The 22,803-nt window shown below is 42.1% G+C and overlaps 1 protein-coding gene and 1 pseudogene across 1 annotated transcript; both read right to left on the bottom strand.

Moving 5' to 3' along the window:
* Positions 1–2,824: 2,824 nt before the first annotated feature.
* Positions 2,825–3,319, bottom strand: LOC120720410 (annotated as a pseudogene).
* Positions 3,320–14,715: 11,396 nt separating this feature from the next.
* On the bottom strand, positions 14,716–16,532 carry LOC120720411 (calcineurin B homologous protein 1-like). The gene has a single exon (XM_040010073.1). The coding sequence runs from the start codon at positions 15,397–15,399 to the stop codon at positions 14,716–14,718; it is 684 nt and encodes a 227-aa protein (XP_039866007.1). The 5' UTR covers positions 15,400–16,532.
* Between the last annotated feature and the right edge of the window lie 6,271 nt (positions 16,533–22,803).

Genomic DNA, 22,803 nt, shown 5'->3' on the forward strand with positions numbered 1-22,803 from the left:
AAAATGAAATAACCGTACAACACAAATTAGAATGAAGGGTAAATTTAACTGGGAAAGAATAAGATAAAATATATAAATTAAAGTTGAAAATGAAATAACTGTACAACACAAATTAGAATGAAGGGTAAATTTAACTGGGAAAGAATAAGATAAAATATATAAATTAAAGTTGAAAATAAAATAACTGTACAACAAAATACACAATATAGAACTATATAAGAATGTATGAAGAAATATAAATAAATATATACACAATAACAGCAGCTGCACAAGTATTAACTGGAAATGAAGAATATAATGTCCAGTGTTGTGCAATCCACATTATGTCTTGTGCAGTGCAAATATGCTTAAAGTGATTTAAGTGATGAAGTGAAAACAATGTCCAGAATGTCCAGTGTGTGTGTAAGAACCATATGTGTGGGTCAGTATTGTGTGGTGGTGTGATTGAGAGACCGTATCGCCTGCGGGAAGAAGCTCCTCCTCAGTCTCTCTGTGTTGGTCTTCAGGGAGCGGAATCGCTTTCCTGACCTCAACAGAGAGAACAGTCTGTTGTTGGGATGGCTGAGGTCCTTCACGATCTTCCTGGCCTTGGTCCAGCACCGCCTGCTGTAGATTGAGTGCAGGTCAGGGAGCTCGGAGCGGATGGTGCGCTCAGCTGATCGCACAACCCTCTGTAGAGCTCGTCTGTCCTGCATGGTGCTGTTCCCGAACCAGGTTAAGATGTTTTCCCGTCAGGATGCTCTCTATGGTGCATGAGTAAAAGTTCCTGAGCACCTTGGAGGGCAGTTGGAAGTCTCTCAAGCGTCTGAGGTGGTAGAGACGCTGACGGGCCTTTTTCACCACGGTGTTGATGTGACAGGACCATGACAGGTCCTGCGTGATGTGAACTCCGAGGTATTTGAAGCTGTCCACTCTCTCCACTGGGCACTCGTTGATGACAGGGGTCTGGTAGTTCCTCTCCTGCTTAGTGCTGAAGTCCACTATCAGCTCCTTTGTCTTACTGACGTTTAGAAGGAGGTTGTTCCTCTGGCACCAGTTCTCCAGATTCCTAATCTCCTTCAGGTAGGTCGTCTCGTTGTTATCAGAGATCAGGCCCACCACGACGGTGTCGTCAGCAAACTTGATGATGGTGGTGGAGCTGGTAGTGGCCACACAGTCATGTGTGTACAAAGAGTACAGCAGGGGGCTCAGAACACACCCCTGGGGGGCTCCAGTGCTGAGAGTGGTGGAGGCTGAGACATGTCCGCCCATCCTTACTGCCTGTGGTCTGCCAGTTAGGAAGTTGGAGATCCACTGACACATAGATGAGCTGAGTCCCAGATGCTCCAGCTTGGTGGTGAGTGTGGAGGGAATTATGGTGTTAAATGCAGAGCTGTAGTCTATGAAGAGCATTTTAACATAATTCCCCCTTCTAGTGTCCAAGTGAGTGAGTGATGTGTGGAGGAGATGAGAGATTGCATCGTCTGTGGAACGATTTGGATGGTAAGCGAACTGTAGTGGGTCCAGTGTGTCTGGTAGTGAAGAAATGATGAAGTCTCTGACCAGGCATTCAAAACACTTCATCACTACTGAGATGAGGGCTACAGGGCGATAGTCATTGAGAGAAGCAGGGTGAGGTTTCTTCGGGACAGGAACAATGATGGACTCTTGAAGCATGTGGGGATCACCGACTGAGATAAAGAAATGTTGAATATCTCAGTGACACAGGAGCTAGCTGGTATGCACCGTCTCTTAGGGATACGACCTGGGATGCCGTCTGGTCCTGCTGCTTTCCTGGTGTTCACATCTTTGAAGGCTCTCCATACTCATGATCGGAGATGACGAGCACGTTTCCGGTGCTGGCAGTATCTTCCTGTCTGCAGCCGTTAGCGCCGCTAGCACTAGCATTGTTGGAGTCCTTAGCTGCAGCCTCGAAGCGAGCATAGATAGTGTTCAGCTCGCCTGCCAGAGTCACGGCCGCGTTCGTCATACCGGTTGTTGGTGCTTTAGTCCGTTATTGTCCTTAGTCCCGCCACAGGCTCCTAGAGTCACTCTGTTGGAGTTGTGACCTAGTTTGAAGTGGAAACGAAAAAGGTTCCCCAATGTAAACTCGTCGTGCGAAAGATGTAAACGAGCAACCTGCTTCAATGGCGCATATTTTTTGGAATTGTCCCGGTATGACAACGATTGGAATAATGTCTTTTCATATCTTGTCTAAAATTCTAAAAAAAACCACTTAAGCCAGACCCAACTGTGCTTTATTTGGAGTGGAAGCCGGTTGTTGTAGACCCTAGCAGCCACAAAATAATGTGATACGTTTGTGACGCTGCTGGCACGCCGTTTGATTCCTAACTAAAGTGGAAACAAAAGGTGCCTCCTACACACAGCGTTAATACAAGATGTAGGAGACACTTGCAGCTGGAAAGAATAAACTCCTACTAAAGGGGAGGTTGGAGGAATCCATCAAACCTGGCAACCTTTTATAGATTTCTTCAATACTGACAGATATAAATGGTCACTGAGCCTCATTGTTAGTTCGATAAATAGCATCCTCTGTCCAATGTTGTTTGTTGTTGCCTTTTTTTTTTTTTTTTTTTACTTTGTTTAATTTCATTACATATATGTAATCATTTATATTTGAATCTTAATTGCCTTTATGATAAAGAACACTGGAAAACCAAATAAGAGATTTGAGAAAAAAAAAATCGAGATGATTCGCTAAGGCGTCTTGCGCAAGCTCCCAAGACTCTCTATTAAAGTTAGCAAACAAGCTAACTAACCGAGCTAAAAGGCTGCTATGTTCGGTTAAAAGAACGCAGCTGGTGTTAAATCTAGAAATTTGTGTTTATCTTCCTGCCGATATAACGCAGTTGTAAGTCTGTAACATCATCCGCAAGACCTGCAGGAGCTCATCTCGGGAGATCTTGTCATCTCTGTCCAGGTCATACAGACGGAAAGCAAAAGCAGCTTGTTGTCCTGCTGTTCAGGGGCGCTGTAGCTGGAGGGGTTCTTGTTCTTCTCTCGTTGTCTTCGATTGGTCTGAAGTGAGCCAGGGTCCGCATGAAGCCCCGGAAATTTACCTGTGTCCTCTCCCTCAGGAAAGAATGCGTTGATGATTAATCCCAAGAGGTTGATGGCCAACTCGGGGATTCTCTGGAAATCTTCTCGACTGAGGGTGCCGTTTTCCCCTTATCCAGGCTGGTGAAACGTCTGTACAGGCGAGTGATCTTCCTGTGGGAAAAGCCAGTTTCCTTCTTAATTTCTTCAATTTCCTCTTCTCTGAGTAATCTGGACGCTCTGGATCCCATGGTGTGATGTTAACGGAGGTTTAAAATCGAGATGATCGATGGGGTACCATGCTTCCGTCTGTATTATTGGTCATGTAATGTTCGTTCCATGTCGTTTTGGTGCGGACTAAGGGGGCCGACGGAACACGATGGAGAATGAAAGCTGCTACCCCTCCCATAGAAGCTATGATCTATTCAGCTCTCCCTATCCCTAAACATGACTTAAAAATCCTGTGAGTCTTCATACAATTAAAATCGGGACACAGATAAGGAAAACATTTCGGGTGGAAGGAAGCTTCCAACTACTAACGGTGTGTTCACACCGAACGCGATAGAGGCGGGCAGAGCGTCAGGCTTACATTTAAAGTCAATACCAAGGGACCCTTCTCCCTTGGTAACGTGAAAACTCGCTGTGTGCCGGAGAAAAAGCAGTAGCAGCAGACAGACTTACAACTGCGTATATCAGGCAGAATAAACAGCAATTTCAGATTTAACACCAGCTGCGTTCCTTTAACGAACAGACAGCCTTTTTACTCGGTTAGTTAGCTTGTTTGCTAACTTTAAAATCACTCTTGGTTCTTGGCTAGCTTTGTGTTAGCATCCTTGTGTGCTGATGCTTGCAAGAAGCTAAAGTTGCTTTGGCAGAATTTTCTTTCTCATATATGCACACATAAGAGAGAGATGTTTTATAAGCTTTAGTCGTCACGGTGCACTTTTCCTGCATTCCACAAAATAAGCAATCTGGCACCTTCCCACAGGGTCCTTGCACGATATTAAACATGTTCATTTGTGCTTTGGGACTGCACCAGATTTCTTCTAGAAGTTTTCTTGCCAGTAGCAACTATCTTGGCAACACCACTTGAGTTTGTGTGTTGCCATGCTAACAATCATATCAGAGTAATAATACTAAAGCTTCATCTTATGCACACACAAAAAACAAATATGGCTCCTTTGTGCAGGGTTTTTCTGGTATGTTCATTTATGCTTCCCAATTAAAAAAAAGAGCAAAGTTCTGCTTCTCAGCCACTGCGGCCACATCCTCACTGTTTTTTAGACAGTTATATAAACAGACTGGAGTGGTCATAAGCTAAAATACAATAGTTGAAGGAAAAAAAACTTAATTGTTAAAAATACCAGTCAAATCTGATTAAAGTAAATAATAATAAGTATACAATTAGTTTTAAGACTTATCTCAATGTTTCATAACATTAATGTTCATGAACTCGTGAGTCCAGAAATCTGAGTGCATCCTTGACTGGTGACGTTTCTTTGTAACGTCACCTGACGTTACAAAGAAACCTTAAACCGACCTATATATAGACCTGGCTGTTCAGTTTGAAACGCATTCACACAGCGGGACCGCAGCGCTTTAAACGTTCAAACACGGAGTTTAACACAAAACAACATTTTAGACATAAAAAACAAAAAAGTGAAATGGCAAGCTCAAAACTGTAACACAATGACAAATGATAAAACAGTTTCAGGATAATTCTACAGTGCATGCTTGGTATCCCTCTTGAATAACTTGTTCAGTAGTTTTTCGAACAACCAGAGGGAAGAGCTTACCTCAGGCTATCCGGATGTCTTCACACCGCTAAGCGGCTTGTAGGTTTTGTAGAGACGTAATGGACCTGTGTGAACAGTCAGTAGCAGTATCACCACTGAGGTCTTCCCAGAACTCCCCTGTACATGAAAACTGTTCTGTCCACACCACCACTGGCAAAACGTTTTCGTCACGTGTGAAATTTTTGGACGATTCTGCTGAGCAGGAGTTTGATACAGCACAATATAGATGCTAACAGCCAAAGAACAGCCACACAGAAGAACGCTGTCAAAATGCTGACCAACACAGTGCTGCAAAACCAGAAAACAATCCCAATTCCAGATCCCCAGCAGCAGAAATCCTGTGTTGAACATGAAGCCAGCATCCCACCGTTAACAACATAAGTCAAACGGAGTCATATAAAAAGATACAGAACACAGATCTTTCTGTAGACTGTGAGCCACCTGAAAAAACCTTAGACTTTGAAAGATGGTTAGAGACATTAATTCAGGCTGTGCTTTCAAAGCTTGTAAACTTTTAAAGTGCCCTCATCTCACCAAAAACGTTTGTGGATCTACTCTTGGACAATCCAAGGGGATGGATTTGCATTAGACCGAAAAGTGCAGAATTATTTATTTATTTTTTTTTTCTTTTAAATGACATCAGAAACAGCAGTATGCGACATTACGTGATGGCAGAGCTTCAGTTTCACCTTTGTCTTTTTTTTTTTTTTAATTAATTTTTTTTACTTTTTTAATTTTTTTTATTTTTTAATAAATAGGACAGGGGAATGAATGAGAGAAAAGAGGGGGAGAGAAAGAAAGAAAACCAAAGGGGAGAAGGAGACGGTGAGAAGGGGGGGGGGAAAGAGAGAAAAAAAAAAAAAGAGAAAAAAAAAAAGAGAAAAAAAAACAAAAAAAAACAAAAAAACTACCTGGGCCACCTTAGGGGAGAAAAACAAAAAAAAACAAAAAAACAAACAAACAGAGGAGACAGCAACAACAAAGAGCAACATAATAATAGGAAAACAAAGCACCATCACAATAAACGTAGCTAGTCATAGATATCAATAGTTACTAAATAATAAATGATATTGTGGCAGCACGCAAGATAGACAGCGCACAGTGTGCTTGAGGCAGCAGCCAAGAGCTTTAGTCCGCGTCTGTAATACCCATGTGTACACTGTGTGCATACCTGTGTGGATCAGCATGCTTGCATTCCAAAGGTTTCTCCATGTAATGATCTGCTAGGGAGTGTGGGGGGGCACAGCCCCCGTCCCCAGGGTGTGAAGCGGGTATGGAGGAGATCAAAACTCCAGACATCCAGAGGCCCCCGAACACAAGAGACAGGAAGACCAACAGAGGGGCAGCGCGCGCCACTGTTCCAGTAAGAGCTGAGGAGAGTCCCAGATGAGGGCGCGCCCAGCAGCCGCGGAGCAGAACCAGGGGGAGTTGCAGTGACGCGCCCGGGAGCTCCCGCCGCAGCCAGCTGTGCCTGAGTGACCGAGCCCCAGGCGAGAGGCCGGGGCACCCCATCTCCAATTATTTGCAGAATTATTTTGACTGCATTGCTAATGCATTTTCACTGATATTTGTGACAATTACATAAATTGTCACTAATATCATTGGAAATGGGGAGGAGTGGGGAGGAGGATTCAATGAATTTAATGGAACAACCATATTTAATATCATAACTACTTCGCGTATTCCAAGAACACCTGTTGGCGTAACAGTTACTGAGAGACTGGAATCATATGAAAAGAAAGAAGATGCAGACTTCAGTGGAAATCTTTGTGAAAGGACTGATTTCCCAGGTTGCAAAAAATTCAGGCACGTCTTCAGCATTGAAAGTGCTGAAGCTATCTCCAACCGGCTTACCATGAAAATCTGGACTGAATCAGGGCCGGATACGACAAAATCCCCCCAGAGAAGTTCAAGAAACTCAGCGAGAGGGTTTTCAAATCCCTCTGTAAAAGATGGAAGCATGCAGCGGTTATTGTGACATTCTGGCAATTAAACTTCAAAGATCTTGATGAAGATATTGTTAAAACTTCAAAGAAAGATATTCACAGAACCAAGTTGCATACTAAGTGCTTCTCATCGGTGCGTGCATTTTTTGGGAGGTGTAGGGGAAGAAACAAAGTTTCTACTTTAGAGTGACATCGTGGATATCAACAGACAAATATTTCTAAAACTCACTGGACGCTTTAAATTAGCTAGTTTTACATTTAGATCAGATCAAGTCATTTTGAAATCCCCAGGAATGGGCCGCGGCAGATGGCCACCCCGCCCTGAGCCTGGTTCTGTCGAAGGTTTCTTCCTCTTAAAAGGGAGTTTTTCCTTCCACGTCGCCTCGTGCTGGCTCGGAGGGTTTGTTCTTTGTGGGGTTTTTCTTTTTAATACTGTAAGTTGTTACCTTACAGTGTGAAGCACCTTGAAAACACCATGTTTCCTTTGGTGCTATACAGATTGAAGTGACTTGCACTGACGACATAACAGCTGGAACTTAATTAACATCAATAAAATTATAAAAATATTACATCTTGATTTCTGCTTGTTTTCATTGTCTGTGACTTAATGAATACAAATGTGTAATTAGATTTTTCTTTATGTTAGCTGACCGGTGATTCCACGTTGGCCTAGGTGTTGGCGCGGATAGCTGCAGCCCCTGAGCCATTAATGGCCCAGCACACTACAGTAAAAAACAAACAACAGCCATCTCTCCAACTACGAAAGGAAAATAAAACTGCCTCCTTGAGGCAACCTGACTCAAAACAGTTGCAGTCCAACTCAGACCGACTGCAATCACTCCAGGCAGATTGATGAAGATCTGCAAATAACTGTTGTCTAATTTATAAACGCAGACAGATTGCCACACGTCTGTTCACAATAGAGGACTGTACTTACATGGTTGCAAACTGGTTGTTTATCTGGCTTATATGAAAACATTGCTTGGGAGCAATGAAACTCAAAACACATTCATTTTAAAATGCCTCAAAATGAAATTTTGAAATATTTGGCTTTATGCTTTGAAAGTGCCGTTGTGAGTGGGAGTGTGAAATCCTACTTGATGTGTTCCCTTTGCCTTTATACTGTTTTCAGTTTTATCAGTTTTCAGTTTTATTTGTCATATGCAAGTTAGCACAGGGTCACATTGCAATGAAAGTGTTTTGACGAGCAGCAGTCACTCAGCAGCATGGTACAGTAGAAGAAAATATAATAATATAATAAATAAAATAAAAAATAGAAAATAGTAAGGAGCAAAATATAGAGAGACGTGGTAAAAGAGAAAAGATGACTAAATATATATGTATCTAAAATATAAATATATGTACACTAGTGATTAAATAAGAAAATCTGAAAAGAAATATGACGGGAGGTCAGATGGGATATTGCACAGGAGAGGCAGCAGAAAATTACAGTATTACTCAGACTGTAAATAGTCATATTGTCAGTTTTGGCCGACGGTCAGGGTCACTTCCCATAAAATAGCACGAGACTGGAGTAAAAGTACTTTATTAATGAAACACTGGTGATACAGCAAAGAATCCAACCCTTCTGAAAAGCAAATGCTTCCTGTTAACCTACTGATCAGGTGAGCATCTGGAATAGACCAAGTCTGGGGGTCAGCAAACCAAAGGAAAACATAACCCTCCCCATAAGAAAACCACTACAATATAAAACACGTTCTCCTCCCAAAGCGTAAATTTTACGCTAGGTGACAAATCGTCACCATATACGTTTTCGGCTACCCACCAGTTCAAATGACGACCTCGGAAAAAAGAGGAAATATGAGAACCGGCTGAACTGATCACACATGTTTTTCTTTTTCTCAAATCGCTTAGAAACACGCTATTTAACGTCATTAAAGTCCTGGTACGGTCAGGAATAGTGTATGGTCAGGACTTAGGGAAGGTAAGGTTAGGTTTAGGGCTGGAAACAGGGCTGGAACGTCTATTACCGTGGGAGCGTCATTGCACTGGATTCCAGCCATAGCCCGCCGCATACCATAAGAACGCGAAGGTCTCCTTTCGCGTTCCTCAGGAACGCCGCAGACGTGACAAAACGTCGACATGTTACGCCTCGGGAGTGAGAAGGGCTGATATACACATCATAGACAATTCAGATTTGGAACAAGTCCTATAAATAACTCCATAACATATAAACGCAGTCTGCATTCTATATACATTAAAACAGCGGTCCCCACACTTTTTTGGCGCCACGGACCGGTTTTTATGCCCCGATATTTTCACGGACCGGCCTTTAAGGTGTCACAGATAATACAACAAAATAAAACTAGTACCGGTACCGAAAAAAAGAAGATTTATTCATAACAAACGTGAAAGACCCAGGAAAACAGAGTTAACGATAAAAACGATAACAAAATAACGATAAAAAACGATACAAACTCTGAAAACCATACATTTCACACCCGAGCCTCATCTCTCGTCGACCAAACCGACGGTCCGTGGCCCGGCGTTGGGGACCGCTGCATTAAAACACCTTAACCACACAGTTAGGTTTCAGCCCTCGCTGACTCAGAACAAAGTAAGACAATCAGAGCTCAAGTTTTTACTGTGCAGGGGAAGCCTGGTCGGATTCTCAGAGTTGCAAGCTCTACACCCAAACTCAGACAACTCCAACCCAGCCTTTTATGAATGAAAACAGTTACACAACCGCCCATTGTAAACCTCATATGTTGTGTGGTAAAAGCTAAGGCACTGTGTGTGTGTGTGTGTGAGTGAGAGAGAGTGTGTGGGTGTCTGTATACGTGGACTTCCTGCTTACAAACGTTTTAACCGCCATCTCTAGTCATAAAAGGGTCTCTCCCCTCAACCTCGTATATGGCTTAACCTCTTTAACAGTCCACCATTTACATGGTGAGCCCACAAAGGGCAGGAAGTAAACATTCCTAACCAAATAAGGTAACCAGAATCTACATAGATTGTGCCTGCATTGAAAACTAAGTAGTATAGCTTTCATATGTACCGAATATTTAGGTGTTGTGCACGGAGCCAGATAGGTATTAAAAACGAGTCAGTTATAACACTTCTTACATTAGTTAAAAAGCTGAGCTTACACTAAACCAACATTTAAGAAGTCCTCACTACGGCAGCCGTAATGCTCTGACAATCCTCAAGCAGTGCAGCTACCAAAGTAGTACTAAAACAGTTTTTAAACAGATTTCTGAGCCAAATCGGTTTGAGGTCAGTAAGCAAACCAGAATTCATACATAGGCACACTTCGATTTTGAGAAAATTATTTAAGTGTGCCATATAGTGTGGAAAATAGTTATACAGAAGAAAAGAATATTTCGCGATATAATCGTTACCGCACGAGTGCTTCAAATTATACCGCGATATGGATTTAGGCCATATCGCCCACGCCCTGATACGCCCGACTTTACTCTCAACTTACTGTTTCTTTGCTTCCTCAAACTTCTGGATGAGCTTCCTCAGAACGCCATTTTTAGAAAACCCTGGCAGTGAGAGGCCGGTGCTCCGACAGTTACACATCAATGTCTGTGTTGGAAAGACACAGGATGTTTTAGAGGCACAAAAAAGAAGTATGTGTGATCACAAGAAGATTTTTTTAAATCATATGTATTTGTGTCTAAACCAAAACCCATTTCCTTCCCAAATCACGTTTTTATGTTTTAAACCCACTTTGCACAGAGGCGATGTTTTGAAAATATTCTTACAAAGGGGGAAAGAAACACACGCTTAAAATAAGATGGTATTAGTTTATTTTTGTTCCAACCTGTAATTTATTGAGTTTACTTTTATTGTTTGCTTTTGGTTTTTTAAAGGTTTGAGGTGTGAAAGAAACTGCAGTGGAGTTTGAAAACAATAAATGGCTGTGTGTGTTTGAGGATGTGTTTGTGCCGGGGGGCTGCGAAGATTTTCTTGTAAAACAAACAGGGGCCTAGCAAAAAAATAAATAAAAAAGGTTTGGGAACCACGGTTTATAATGTAACATCCTTTTATTTATCCTCCCTGTCCTATATATCCAGGTTCAAGGTCATGGGTTTGGTCAATCTAAGGAGAGAAACTTAGACCTCCCTTTTGCCAGCCACCTCTTCCAGCTCATCTGGGGGAAAACGTGAATTATGTCCAAGCCAACTGTGGAAATGAATCTCTCCACCGAGCCTCAGTTTGTCCTGGGGCCTCCTACTCCAGGACATGCCTAAAACACCTCATGCAGGTGGTGTCCAGTAGTGATGGGATTTCCGGCTCTTTTTAGAGAACCGGCTCTTTCGGCTCCGAACGGCTCTTCAGGTTGTTTTGTTGCTTAATTAATTTGTTATTAACAATAATATAAAATTATGCACAAAGGAATTACTAATGTAAAAAAAAATGGTTTTATTTATAAATGTTATTAATAAATATATGCGGTGGCCCCTAGAGACAAAACACGTACAAACCTTACAAAACAGAGCTAACCTGGATCCCTTAATACACAATGAAAGCATGAAAGCATATGTGTATTGTTGTGTATTTATACACAAAGATCATATATAGTCAAATAAAAAAAAAGATTTAAAAAATGTTCATTTACTGTTATACCACACACAAAATAGGTCGTTGGTACTTGCGGCTTGTGTAGCCGCTAGGTAACAAAAGTCAACACGTGCCCTAGCATCCTTTAGCACTTCGTGTGTCTTTTGTACGTGTTTTGAGTTTTATGTGCTTCTGTCTGAGTTTTTACGTGTTTTGGAGTTTGTACTGCTTCGGGGTTTGTACGGGTTTTTACGTGTTTTGGAGATTTTTCGTGTTTTGGAGTTTGTACGTGCTTCGGAGTTTGTACGTGATTTGAAGGTTGTACTTTGGTTGCCAAGACACAGCTCCCTCTGCCGAGAAGTGAGCCATGAACTTCTCCCTCACCAGACAGCCTCTCTGGAGGAGTTGTTTGCTGCATACGACCCAGGTCTTGCAACGGCTTCACCACAGCAGGCGCCACACCTCTCACAGCAGGTGCCCCTCTCTCGTCCACACAGCGCAGAAAGTTGTGGAGAACACACGTTGCCTTCACACACTTCTCCGCAATTTCAGGACGGAGTTCTATGGCGCGCCGATACAACCTCCACTGTGAGGAGAGGATACCGAAGGCACCCTCCACTATCATCCTGGCCCTGGAAAGGCGATAGTTAAAGACCCTCTTCTCTAAAGAGGAGGAGGCGTCCAGGGAAAAGGTCTCATGAGCTCACGCCGCAGCGGGAACGCTTTCATCAGCCACAAAGACATGGGGCTGGGCTCCACGGTGTTCTCCACCAGGTAGAGGCTGGTCAGGAGGGCAGATGGAGAGTCCCAGCCCGAAGAGCCTGACCAAAGGTGGAGTTGGCCAGAATACCACCGTCGCTGGTCCTCCCGTACCCCCCAACATCAATGATGCGGAAGCGATGCTCTGCATCCACAACCGCAAGGAGAACAATGGAAAAAGTTCCCTTGTAGTTGTGGAACATGGATCCTGAGTTGGGGGGTGCCTTCGTCTGGACGTGCTTCCCATCCAGAGCTCCACAGCAGAGAGGGAAGTTCCAGCGCTCCTGGAATCCCTCTGCGATGGACCGCCAGTCTTCAGTTGAAGGCACAGCCATGAAATCGTCCACTAGACAGTCCCAGATGGCCGTCGCTACTGGGGGGATGATATGGCTCACCGTGGACACCGACTCGAAAACTGAAACGCGATTGGTCCTGAAGGAGTCCCCGGGTGGCAAGGAACCTGGACAACAGTGTTTTAAAATGAGTATTATGTGTACTGCAGTTACAAAATACATTATAGAAATTACAAAATATAAATCTTACATAAACATTTTGTAATTATAAGGATAATTACATGATATATATTTGATATAATCTAGAACAATCTGCCGTGATCATAAACAAATATTCAACTATCCCCGAATTAAAACCAGGTCTAAATGACAAAAGGATGTGAGTATCACTACAAAGATTAACCCACATTGGTCCTAGTACAAGTTTGATTATCAGCAAACACCGAGAGCATACCTATGACACCACAGCCATGTTACTCATTCAAACACTGATAAACAGCATAAATCGAATTAAATCGGGACTTGATGAGACCTGTCTGAGTATCACTACAAATATTATGAAGTCGTCTCGTACCAGTTTGCTATCGGTAAACACCGAGAGCATTCACTGTTAGCATAGCACATCCATGTTAGTATACACTGCTAACAGGGATGTGCTATGCTATCAGTAAACGCCGACAGCATTCACTGATAGCATAGCACATCCATGTTAGCAGTGTATAAATGGATGGTTTAGCATATATTAGCGCAGGTATCAATAAATGACTACCGTATTAAACACTTTTACTAACCTCAGGCAGATGGACAGGCGCTCTGCTGGTGGGATTGAGCGCCTGTAATTGGTGTCTAGGGCGGGCAATTCTGGGACCGACGCGGGGAAAGCAGGTCCTCAAAACTGGCCGAGTGACAGACGATGATATCGCTGGAATCTGCCGTCATCCAGGCGCAGCTCCTGTAGCAAATGGTGAAACTCACCAAACTGCTCACGCGTCTCGAGGACCTGATGGACCCAGGTACGGCGAGGGCGTCTTTTACGCCGCTGCTCTGCTCTCCACAGTAAATAGAGAAGGGAGACTCTCCCCTCAAGCGCTAGCTCGACACCTGCCATCTTGCAAAGATACCGGTCTTTGCAAAACTTCCTCCCACATCCCTCCCACATTTCCGGTTCACGCGCGTTAAAATATGATATTTTGGGGCGCGATGGATTTTTTCTTGGACACGCGTAGAGGTGCGAATGTGCACGCGTCAAGTTAGGGGCGTTTGGGGCTTTTTTCACGCGCCCATCGCGTTCGGTGTGAACACACCGTAACTCCACTCATGAACAACGCATCATTCACACCATCACTTTCAAAACATTTCATTTCTCCAATGGAACCACAAGGGGCTGCACTCAATAAAGGATTTATTCATCAACAAGGTTTTTCCCACATTCCGGCAACTGCAAGAAAAATTTGACTTGCACAGTAATGACTTTTTCAAATACTTACAGATCAGAAGCTTTGTAAGGAAGCTTTTTCCGTCTTTTCCAGGTCGGCCCCCAGACTCTGCTTTAGATAACTTATTTCAGTTTGATCCACTCAAGAAAGGACTAATAACAAAAATTCACAACGCCTTGTCACAACTGGAGGGAACTGTCACACTGGACTACCTGAAAGAGGCCTGGCAGTGTGACCTTGGTACAAGAATTACAGACAATCAATGGACAAAAGCCCAGGAAAATGTACACTCTACCTCTGTTTGCATTCGTCATGGACTCTTACAGTTTAAAGTGTTACATAGACTCCATTTATCAAAGTTGAAACTGTCAAAAATGTTCCCCAATGTAAACTCGTCGTGCGAAAGATGTAAACAGCAACCTGCTTCACTGGCGCATATGTTTTGGAATTGTCCCTGTATGACAACATATTGGAATAATGTCTTTCATATCTTGTCTAAAATTCTAAAAAAACCACTTAAGCCAGACCCAATCTGTGCTTTATTTGGAGTGAAGCCGGTTGTTGTAGACCTATCAGCCACCCAAAATAATGTGATACGTTTTGTGACGCTGCTGGCACGCCGTTTGATTCTACTAAATTGGAAACAAAAGGTGCCTCCTACCACATCAGCGTTAATACAAGATGTATTGAGACACTTGCAGCTGGAAAGAATTAAACTCCTACTAAAGGGGAGGTTGGAGGAATTCCATTCAACCTGGCAACCTTTTATAGATTTCTTCAATACTGTACAGATATAAATGGTCACTGAGCCTCATTGTTAGTTCGATAAATAGCATCCTCTGTCCAATGTTGTTTGTTGTTGCCTTTTTTTTTTTTTTTTTTTTTCTTTGTTTAATTTCTATTACATATATGTAATCATTTATATTTGAATCTTAATTGCCTTTATGATAAAGAACACTGGAAAACCAAATAAAGAGATTTGAGAAAAAAAAAATCGAGATGATTCGCTAAGGCGTCTTGCGCAAGCTCTCCAAGACTCTCTATTAAAGTTAGCAAACAAGCTAACTAACCGAGCTAAAAGGCTGCTATGTTCGGTTAAAAGGAACGCAGCTGGTGTTAAATCTAGAAATTTGCTGTTTATCTTCCTGCCGATATAACGCAGTTGTAAGTCTGTAACCATCATCCGCAAGACCTGCAGGAGCTCATCTCGGGAGATCTTGTCATCTCTGTCCAGGTCATACAGACGGAAAGCAAAAAGCAGCTTGTTTGTCCTGCTGTTCAGGGGCTCTGTAGCTGAGGGGTTCTTGTTCTTCTCGTTGTCTTCGATTGGTCTGAAGTGAGCCAGGGTCCGCATGAAGCCCCGGAAATTTACCTGGTCCTCTCCCTCAGGAAAGAATGCGTTGATGATTATATCTCCCAGAGGGTTGATGGCCAACTCGGGGATTCTCTGGAAATCTTCTCGACTGAGGGTGCCGTTTTCCCCTTTATCCAGGCTGGTGAAACGTCTGTACAGGCGAGTGATCTTCCTGTGGGAAAAGCCAGTTTCCTTCTTAATTTCTTCAATTTCCTCTTCTCTGAGTAATCTGGACGCTCTGGATCCCATGGTGAGATGTTAACGGAGGTTTAAAATCGAGATGATTCGATGGGGTTACCATGCTTCCGTCTGTATTATTGGTCATGTAATGTTCGTTCCATGTCGTTTTGGTTGCGGACTAAGGGGGCCGACTGGACAACGATGGAGAATGAAAGCTGCTACCCCTCCTCATTAGAAGCTATGATCTATTCAGCTCTCCCTATCCCTAAACATGACTTTAAAAATCCTGTAGTCTCTCATACAATTAAAATCTGGACACAGATAAGGAAACATTTCGGGTGGAAGGAAGCTTCCATACTAACGGTGTGTTCACACCGAACGCGATAGAGGCGGGCAGAGCGTCAGGCTTACATGTAAAGTCAATACCAAGGGACCCTTCTCCCTTGGTAACGTGAAAACGTCGCTGTGTGCCGGAGAAAAGCAGTAGCAGCAGACAGACTTACAACTGCGTTATATCGGCAGGAAGATAAACAGCAAATTTCTAGATTTAACACCAGCTGCGTTCCTTTTAACCGAACATAGCAGCCTTTTTAGCTCGGTTAGTTAGCTTGTTTGCTAACTTTAAAATCACTCTTGGTTCTTGGCTAGCTTTGTGTTAGCATCCTTTGTGTGCTGATGCTTGCAAGAAGCTAAAGTTGCTTTGGCAGAATTTTCTTTCTCATATATGCACACATAAGGAGAGAGATGTTTTATAAGCTTTAGTCGTCACTGTGCACTTTTCCTGATTCACACAAAATACAGCAATCTGGCACCTTCCCACAGGGTCTTGCACGAGTATTAAACATGTTCATTTGTGCTTTGGACTGTCACCAGATTTCTTCTAGAAGTTTCTTGCCAGTCAGCAACTATCTTGGCAACACCACTTGAGTTTGTGTGTTGCATGCTAACATCATTATCATATGTGTAATAATACTAAAGCTTCATCTTATGCACACACAAAAAACAAATATGGCTCCTTTGTGCAGGGTTTTCTGGTATGTTCATTTATGCTTCCCAATTAAAAAAAAGAAAAAGCAAAGTTCTTGCTTCTCAGCCACTGCGGCCACATCCTCACCGTTTTTTAGACAGTTATATAAACATACTGTGAGTGAGTCATAAGCTTAAATACAATAGTTGAAGGAACAAAAACTTAATGTTTAAAAATACCAGTCAAATCTGATTAAAGTAAATAAATAATAAGTATACAATATAGTTTTAAGACTTATCTCAATGTTTCATAACATTAATGTTCTATGAACTCGTGAGTCCAGAAATCTGAGTGTCATCCTTTGACTGGTGACGTTTCTTTGTAACGTCACCTGACGTTACAAAGAAACCTTAAAACCGACCTTATATATAGACCTGGCTGTTCAGTTGAAACGCATTCACACAGCGGGACAGCAGCGCTTTAAACGTTCAAACACGGAGTTTAACACAAAACAACATTTTAGACATAAAAAACAAAAAAGTGAAATGGCAAGCTCAAACTGTAACACAATGACAAATGATAAAACAGTTCAGGATAATTCTACAGTGCATGCTTTGGTATCCCTCTTGAATAACTTGTTCAGTAGTTTTTCGAACAACCAGAGGGAAGAGCTTACCTCAGGCTATCCGGATTGCTTCACCGCTAAGCGGCTTGTAGGTTTTGTAGAGGACGTAATGGACCTGTGTGAACAGTCAGTAGCAGTATCACCACTGAGGTCTTCCCAGAACTCCCCTGTACATGAAAACTGTTCTGTCCACACCACCACTGGCAAAACGTTTTCGTCACGTGTGAAATTTTTGGACGATTCTGCTGAGCAGGAGTTTGATACAGCACAGAATATAGATGCTAACAGCCAAGAAACAGCTAACACAGAAGAACGCTGTCAAAATGCTGACCAACACAGTGCTGCAAAACCAGAAAACAATCCAATTCCAGATCCCCAGCAGCAGAAATCCTGTGTTGAACATGAAGCCAGCATCCCACCGTTAACAAACATAAGTCAAACGGAGTCATATAAAAAGATACAGAATCACAGATCTTCTGTAGACTGTGAGCCACCTGAAAAAACCTTAGACTTTGAAAGATGGTTAGAGACATTAATTCAGGCTGTGCTTTCAAAGCTTGGTAAACTTTTAAAGTGCCCTCATTCTCACCAAAAACGTTTGTTGGATCTACTCTTGGACAAATTCAAGGGGATGGATTTGCATTTAGACCGAAAAGTGCAGAATTATTTTTTATTTATTTTTTTTTTCTTTTAAATGACATCAGAAACAGCAGTATGCGACATTACGTGATGGCAGAGCTTCAGTTCATCCTTTGTCTTTTTTTTTTTTTTTTAATTAATTTTTTTTAATTTTTAATTTATTTATTTTTTTAATAAATAGGACAGGGGGAATGAATGAGAGAAAGAGGGGGAGAGAAAGAAAGAAAACCAAAGGGGAGAAGAGACGGTGAGAAGGGGGGGGGGAAGAGAGAGAAAAAAAAAAAGAGAAAAAAAAAAAAAGAGAAAAAAAAAACAAAACAAAACAAAAAAACTCCTGGGTCACCTGTATGGAGAAAAACAAAAAAAAAACAAAAAAACAAACAAACAGAGGAGACAGCAAACAACAAAGAGCAACATAATAATAGAGAAAACAAAGCACCATCACAATAAACTAGCTAGTCATAGATATCAATAGTTACTAAATAATAAATGATATTGTGCAGCACGCAAGATAGACAGCGCACAGTGTGCTTTGAGGCAGCAGCCAAGAAAGCTTTAGTCCGCGTCTGTGAATACCCATGTGTACACCTGTGTGCATACCTGTGTGGATCAGCATGCTTGCATTCCAAAGGTTTCTCCATGTAATGATCTGCTAGGGAGTGTGGGGGGGGCCACAGCCCCGTCCTCCAGGGTGTGAAGCGGGTATGGAGGAGATCAAAACTCCAGACATCCAGAGGCCCCCAGAACACAAGAGACCATGGAAGACCAACAGAGGGGCAGCCGCGCCACTGTTCCAGTAAGAGCTGAGGAGAGTCCCAGATGAGGGCTCGCCCAGCAGCCGCGGAGCAGAAGCCAGGGGGAGTTGCAGTGACGCGCCCGTGAGCTCCGCCGGCAGCCAGCTGTGCCTGAGTGACCGAGCCCCAGGCCGAGAGGCCGGGGGCACCCCATCTCCAATTATTTGCAGAATTATTTTGACTGCATTGCTAATGTCATTTTCACTGATATTTGTGACAAATTACATAAATTGTCACTAATATCATTGGAAATGGGGAGGAGTGGGGAGGAGGATTCAATGAATTTAATGGAACAACCAATATTTAATATCATAACTACTTCAGTATTCCAAGAACACCTGTTGGCAGTAACAGTTACTGATAGACTGGAATCATATGAAAAGAAAGAAAGATGCAGACTTTCAGTGGAAATCTTTGTGAAAGGACTGATTTCCCAGGTTGCAAAAAATTCAGGCACAGTCTTCAGCATTGAAAGTGCTGAAGCTATCTCCAACCGGCTTACCATGAAAATCTGGACTGAAATCAGGGCCGGATACGACAAAATCCCCCCAGAGAAGTTCAAGAAACTCAGCGAGAGGGTTTTCAAATCCCTCTGTAAAAGATGGAAGCATGCAGCGGTTATTGTGACATTCTGGCAATTAAACTTCCAAGATCTTGATGAAGATATTGTTAAAACTTTCAAAAGAAAGATATTCACAGAACCAAGTTGCATATCTAAGTGCTTCTCATCGGTGCGTGCATTTTTTGGGAGGTGTAAGGGAAGAAACAAAGTTTCTACTTTATAGTGACATCGTGATATCAACAGCAAAATATTTTCTAAAACTCACTGGACGCTTTAAATTAGCTAGTTTTACATTTAGATCAGATCAAGTCATTTTTGAAATCCCCAGGAATGGTCGCGGCAGATGGCCACCCCGCCCTGAGCCTGGTTCTGTCGAAGGTTTCTTCCTCTTAAAAGGGAGTTTTTCCTTCCCACTGTCGCCTCGTGCTTGCTCAGAGGGGTTTGTTCTTTTGGGGTTTTCTTTTTAATACTGTAAGTTGTTACCTTACAGTGTGAAGCACCTTGAAAACACCATTGTTTCCTTTGGTGCTATACAGATTGAAGTGACTTGCACTGACGACATAACTAAGCTGGAACTTTAATTTAACATCAATAAAATTATAAAAATATTACATCTTGATTTCTGCTTGTTTTCATTGTCTGTGACTTAATGAATACAAATGTGTAATTTAAGATTTTTTCTTTATGTTAGTCTGACCGGTGATTCCACGTTGGCCTTAGGTGTTGGCGCGGATACGCTGCAGCCCCTGAGCCATTAATGGCCCAGCACACTACAGTAAAAACAAAACAACAGCCATCTCTCCAACTAGGAAAGGAAAATAATAAACTGCCTCCTTGGAGGCAACCTGACTCAAAACAGTTGCAGTCCAACTCAGACCGACTGCAATCACTCTCAGGCAGATTGATGAAGATCTGCAAATAACTGTTGTCTAATTTATAAACGCAGACAGATTGCCAACACGTCTGTTCACAATAGAGGACTGTACTTACATGGTTGCAAACTGGTTGTTATCTTGCTTATATGAAAACATTGCTTTGGAGCAATGAAACTCAAACACATTCATTTTTAAAATGCCTCAAAATGAAATTTTGAAATATTTGGCTTTATGCTTTGAAAGTGCCGTTGTGAGTGGGAGTGTGAAATCCTTACTTGATGTGTTCCCTTTGCCTTTACTGTTTTCAGTTTTATCAGTTTTCAGTTTTATTTGTCATATGCAAGTTAGCACAGGGTCAACATTGCAATGAAATGTGTTTGACGAGCAGCAGTCACTCAGCAGCATGGTACAGTAGAAGAAAATATAATAAAATATAATAAAATAAAATAAAAAATAGAAAAATAGTAAGGAGCAAAATATTAGAGAGACGTGGTAAAAGAGAAAAGATGACTAAATATATATGTATCTATAAATATAAATATATGTACACTAGTGATTAAATAAGAAAATCTTGAAAAGAAATATGACGGGAGGTCAGATGGGATATTGCACAGGAATGAGCAGCAGAAAATTACAGTATTACTCAGACTGTAAATAGTCATATTGTCAGTTTTGGCCGACGGTCATGGGTCACTTCCACTAAAATAGCACGAGACTGGAGTAAAATGTACTTTATTAATGAGAACACATGGTGATACAGCAAAGAATCCAACCCTTCTGAAAAGCAAATGGCTTCCTGTTATACTCTACCTGATTCAGGTGAGCATCTGGAATAGACCAAGTCTGGGGGTCAGCAAACCAAAGGAAAACATAACCCTCCCCATAAGAAAACCACTACAATATAACCAACACGTTCTCACTCCCAAAGCGTAACATTTTACGCTAGGTGACAAATCGTCACCATATTACGTTTTCGGCTACCCACCACGTTCCTAAATGACGACCTCGGAAAAAAGAGGAAATATGAGAACCGTCTGGACTGAATCTACACATGTTTGCTCTTTTTCTTCAAATCGCTTAGAAACACGCTATTTAACGTCATTAAAGTCCTGGTTACGGTCAGGAATAAGGTTATGGTCAGGACTAGGGATAAGGTTAGGTTTAGGGCTGGAATACAGGGCTGGAACGTCTATTACCGTGGGAGCGTCATTGCACTGGATTCCAGCCATAGCCCGCCGCATACCATAAGAACGCCGAAGGTCTCCTTTCGCGTTCCTCAGGAACGCCGCAGGACGTGACAAAACGTCGACATGTTACGCCTCGGGAGTGAGAACGGGCTGATATAACACATCATAGACATATTCAGATTTGGAACAAGTCCTATAAATAACTCCATAACATATAAACGTCAGTCTCTTCTATATACATTAAAACAGCGGTCCCCAACCTTTTTTGCGCCACGGACCGGTTTATGCCCGACGATATTTTCACGGACCGGCCTTTAAGGTGTCACAGATAAATACAACAAAATAAAACTAGTACCGGTACCGAAAAAAAGAAGATTTATTCATAACAAACGTGAAAGACCCAGGAAAACAGAGTTAACGATAAAAACGATAACAAAATAACGATAAAAAACAATACAAACTCTGAAAACCATACATTTCACACCCGAGCCTCATCTCTCGACCAAACGACGGTCCGTGGCCCGGCGGTTGGGGACCGCTGCATTAAAACACCTTAACCACACAGTTAGGTTTCAGCCCTCGCTGACTCAGAACAAAGTAAGACAATCAGAGCTCAATTGGTTTTTACTTGTGCAGGGGAAGCCTGGTCGGATTCTCAGAGTTGCAAGCTCTACACCCAAACTCAGACAACTCCAACTCCAGCCTTTTATTGAATGAAAACAGTTACACAACCGCCCATTGTAAACCTCATATGTTGTGTGGTAAAAGCTAAGGCACTGTGTGTGTGTGTGTGAGTGAGAGAGAGTGTATGTGTGTCTGTATACGTGACTTCCTGCTTACAAACGTTTTAACCGCATCTCTAGTCATAAAAGGGTCATCTCCCCTCAACCTCGTATATGGCTTAACCTCTTTAACAGTCCACCATTTACATGGTGAGCCCACAAAGGGCAGGAAGTGAACATTCCTTACCAAATAAGGTAACCAGAATCTTACATAGATTGTGCCTGCAGTTGAAAACTATAGCTAGTATAGCTTTCATATGTACCGATTCATTTAGGTTTGTGCACTGAGGCCAGATTTAGGTATTAAAAACGAGTCAGTTATAACACTTCTTACATTAGTTAAAAAGCTGAGCTTACACTAAACCAACATTTAAGAAGCTCCTCACTACGGCAGCCGTAATGCTCTGACAATCCATCAAGCAGTGCAGCTTACCAAAGTAGTACTAAAACAGTTTTTAACAGATTTCTGCAGGCCAAAATCGGTTTGAGGTCAGTAAGCACAACCAGAATTCATACATAGGCACACTTTCGATTTTTGAGAAAATTATTTAAGTGTGCCATATAGTGTGGAAAATATGTTATACAGAAGAAAAGAATATTTCGCGATATATATCGTTACCGCACGTGCTTCAAATTATACCGCGATATGGATTTTAGGCCATATCGCCCAGCCCTAATGTGACGCCCGACTTTACTCTCAACTTACTGTTTCTTTGCTTCCTCAAACTTCTGGATGAGCTTCCTCAGAACGCCATTTTTAGAAACCCTGGCAGTGAGAGGCCGGTGCTCCGACAGTTACGACATCATATGTCTGTTCTGGAAAGACAAACAAGGATGTTTTAGAGGCACAAAAAGAAGTATGTGTGATCACAAGAAGATTTTTTTTAAATCATATGTATTTGTGTCTAAACCAAAACCCATTTCCCCTGTCCAAATCACGTTTTATGTTTTTAAACCCACTTTGCACAGAGGCATGTTTTGAAAAATTATTCTTACAAAGGGGGAAAGAAACAACTACGCTTAAAATAAAGATGGTATTAGT

This window comes from Simochromis diagramma, unplaced genomic scaffold (genome assembly GCF_900408965.1).
Source record: "Simochromis diagramma unplaced genomic scaffold, fSimDia1.1 OVJJ01000582.1, whole genome shotgun sequence".
In the NCBI taxonomy this organism is placed as follows: Eukaryota; Metazoa; Chordata; class Actinopteri; order Cichliformes; family Cichlidae; genus Simochromis; species Simochromis diagramma.

What these genes read in the sequence shown, in the direction of transcription:
- LOC120720411 (XM_040010073.1), bottom strand. Translation starts at nt 15,399, where the DNA reads ATGGGATCCAGAGCGTCCAGATTACTCAGAGAAGAGGAAATTGAAGAA.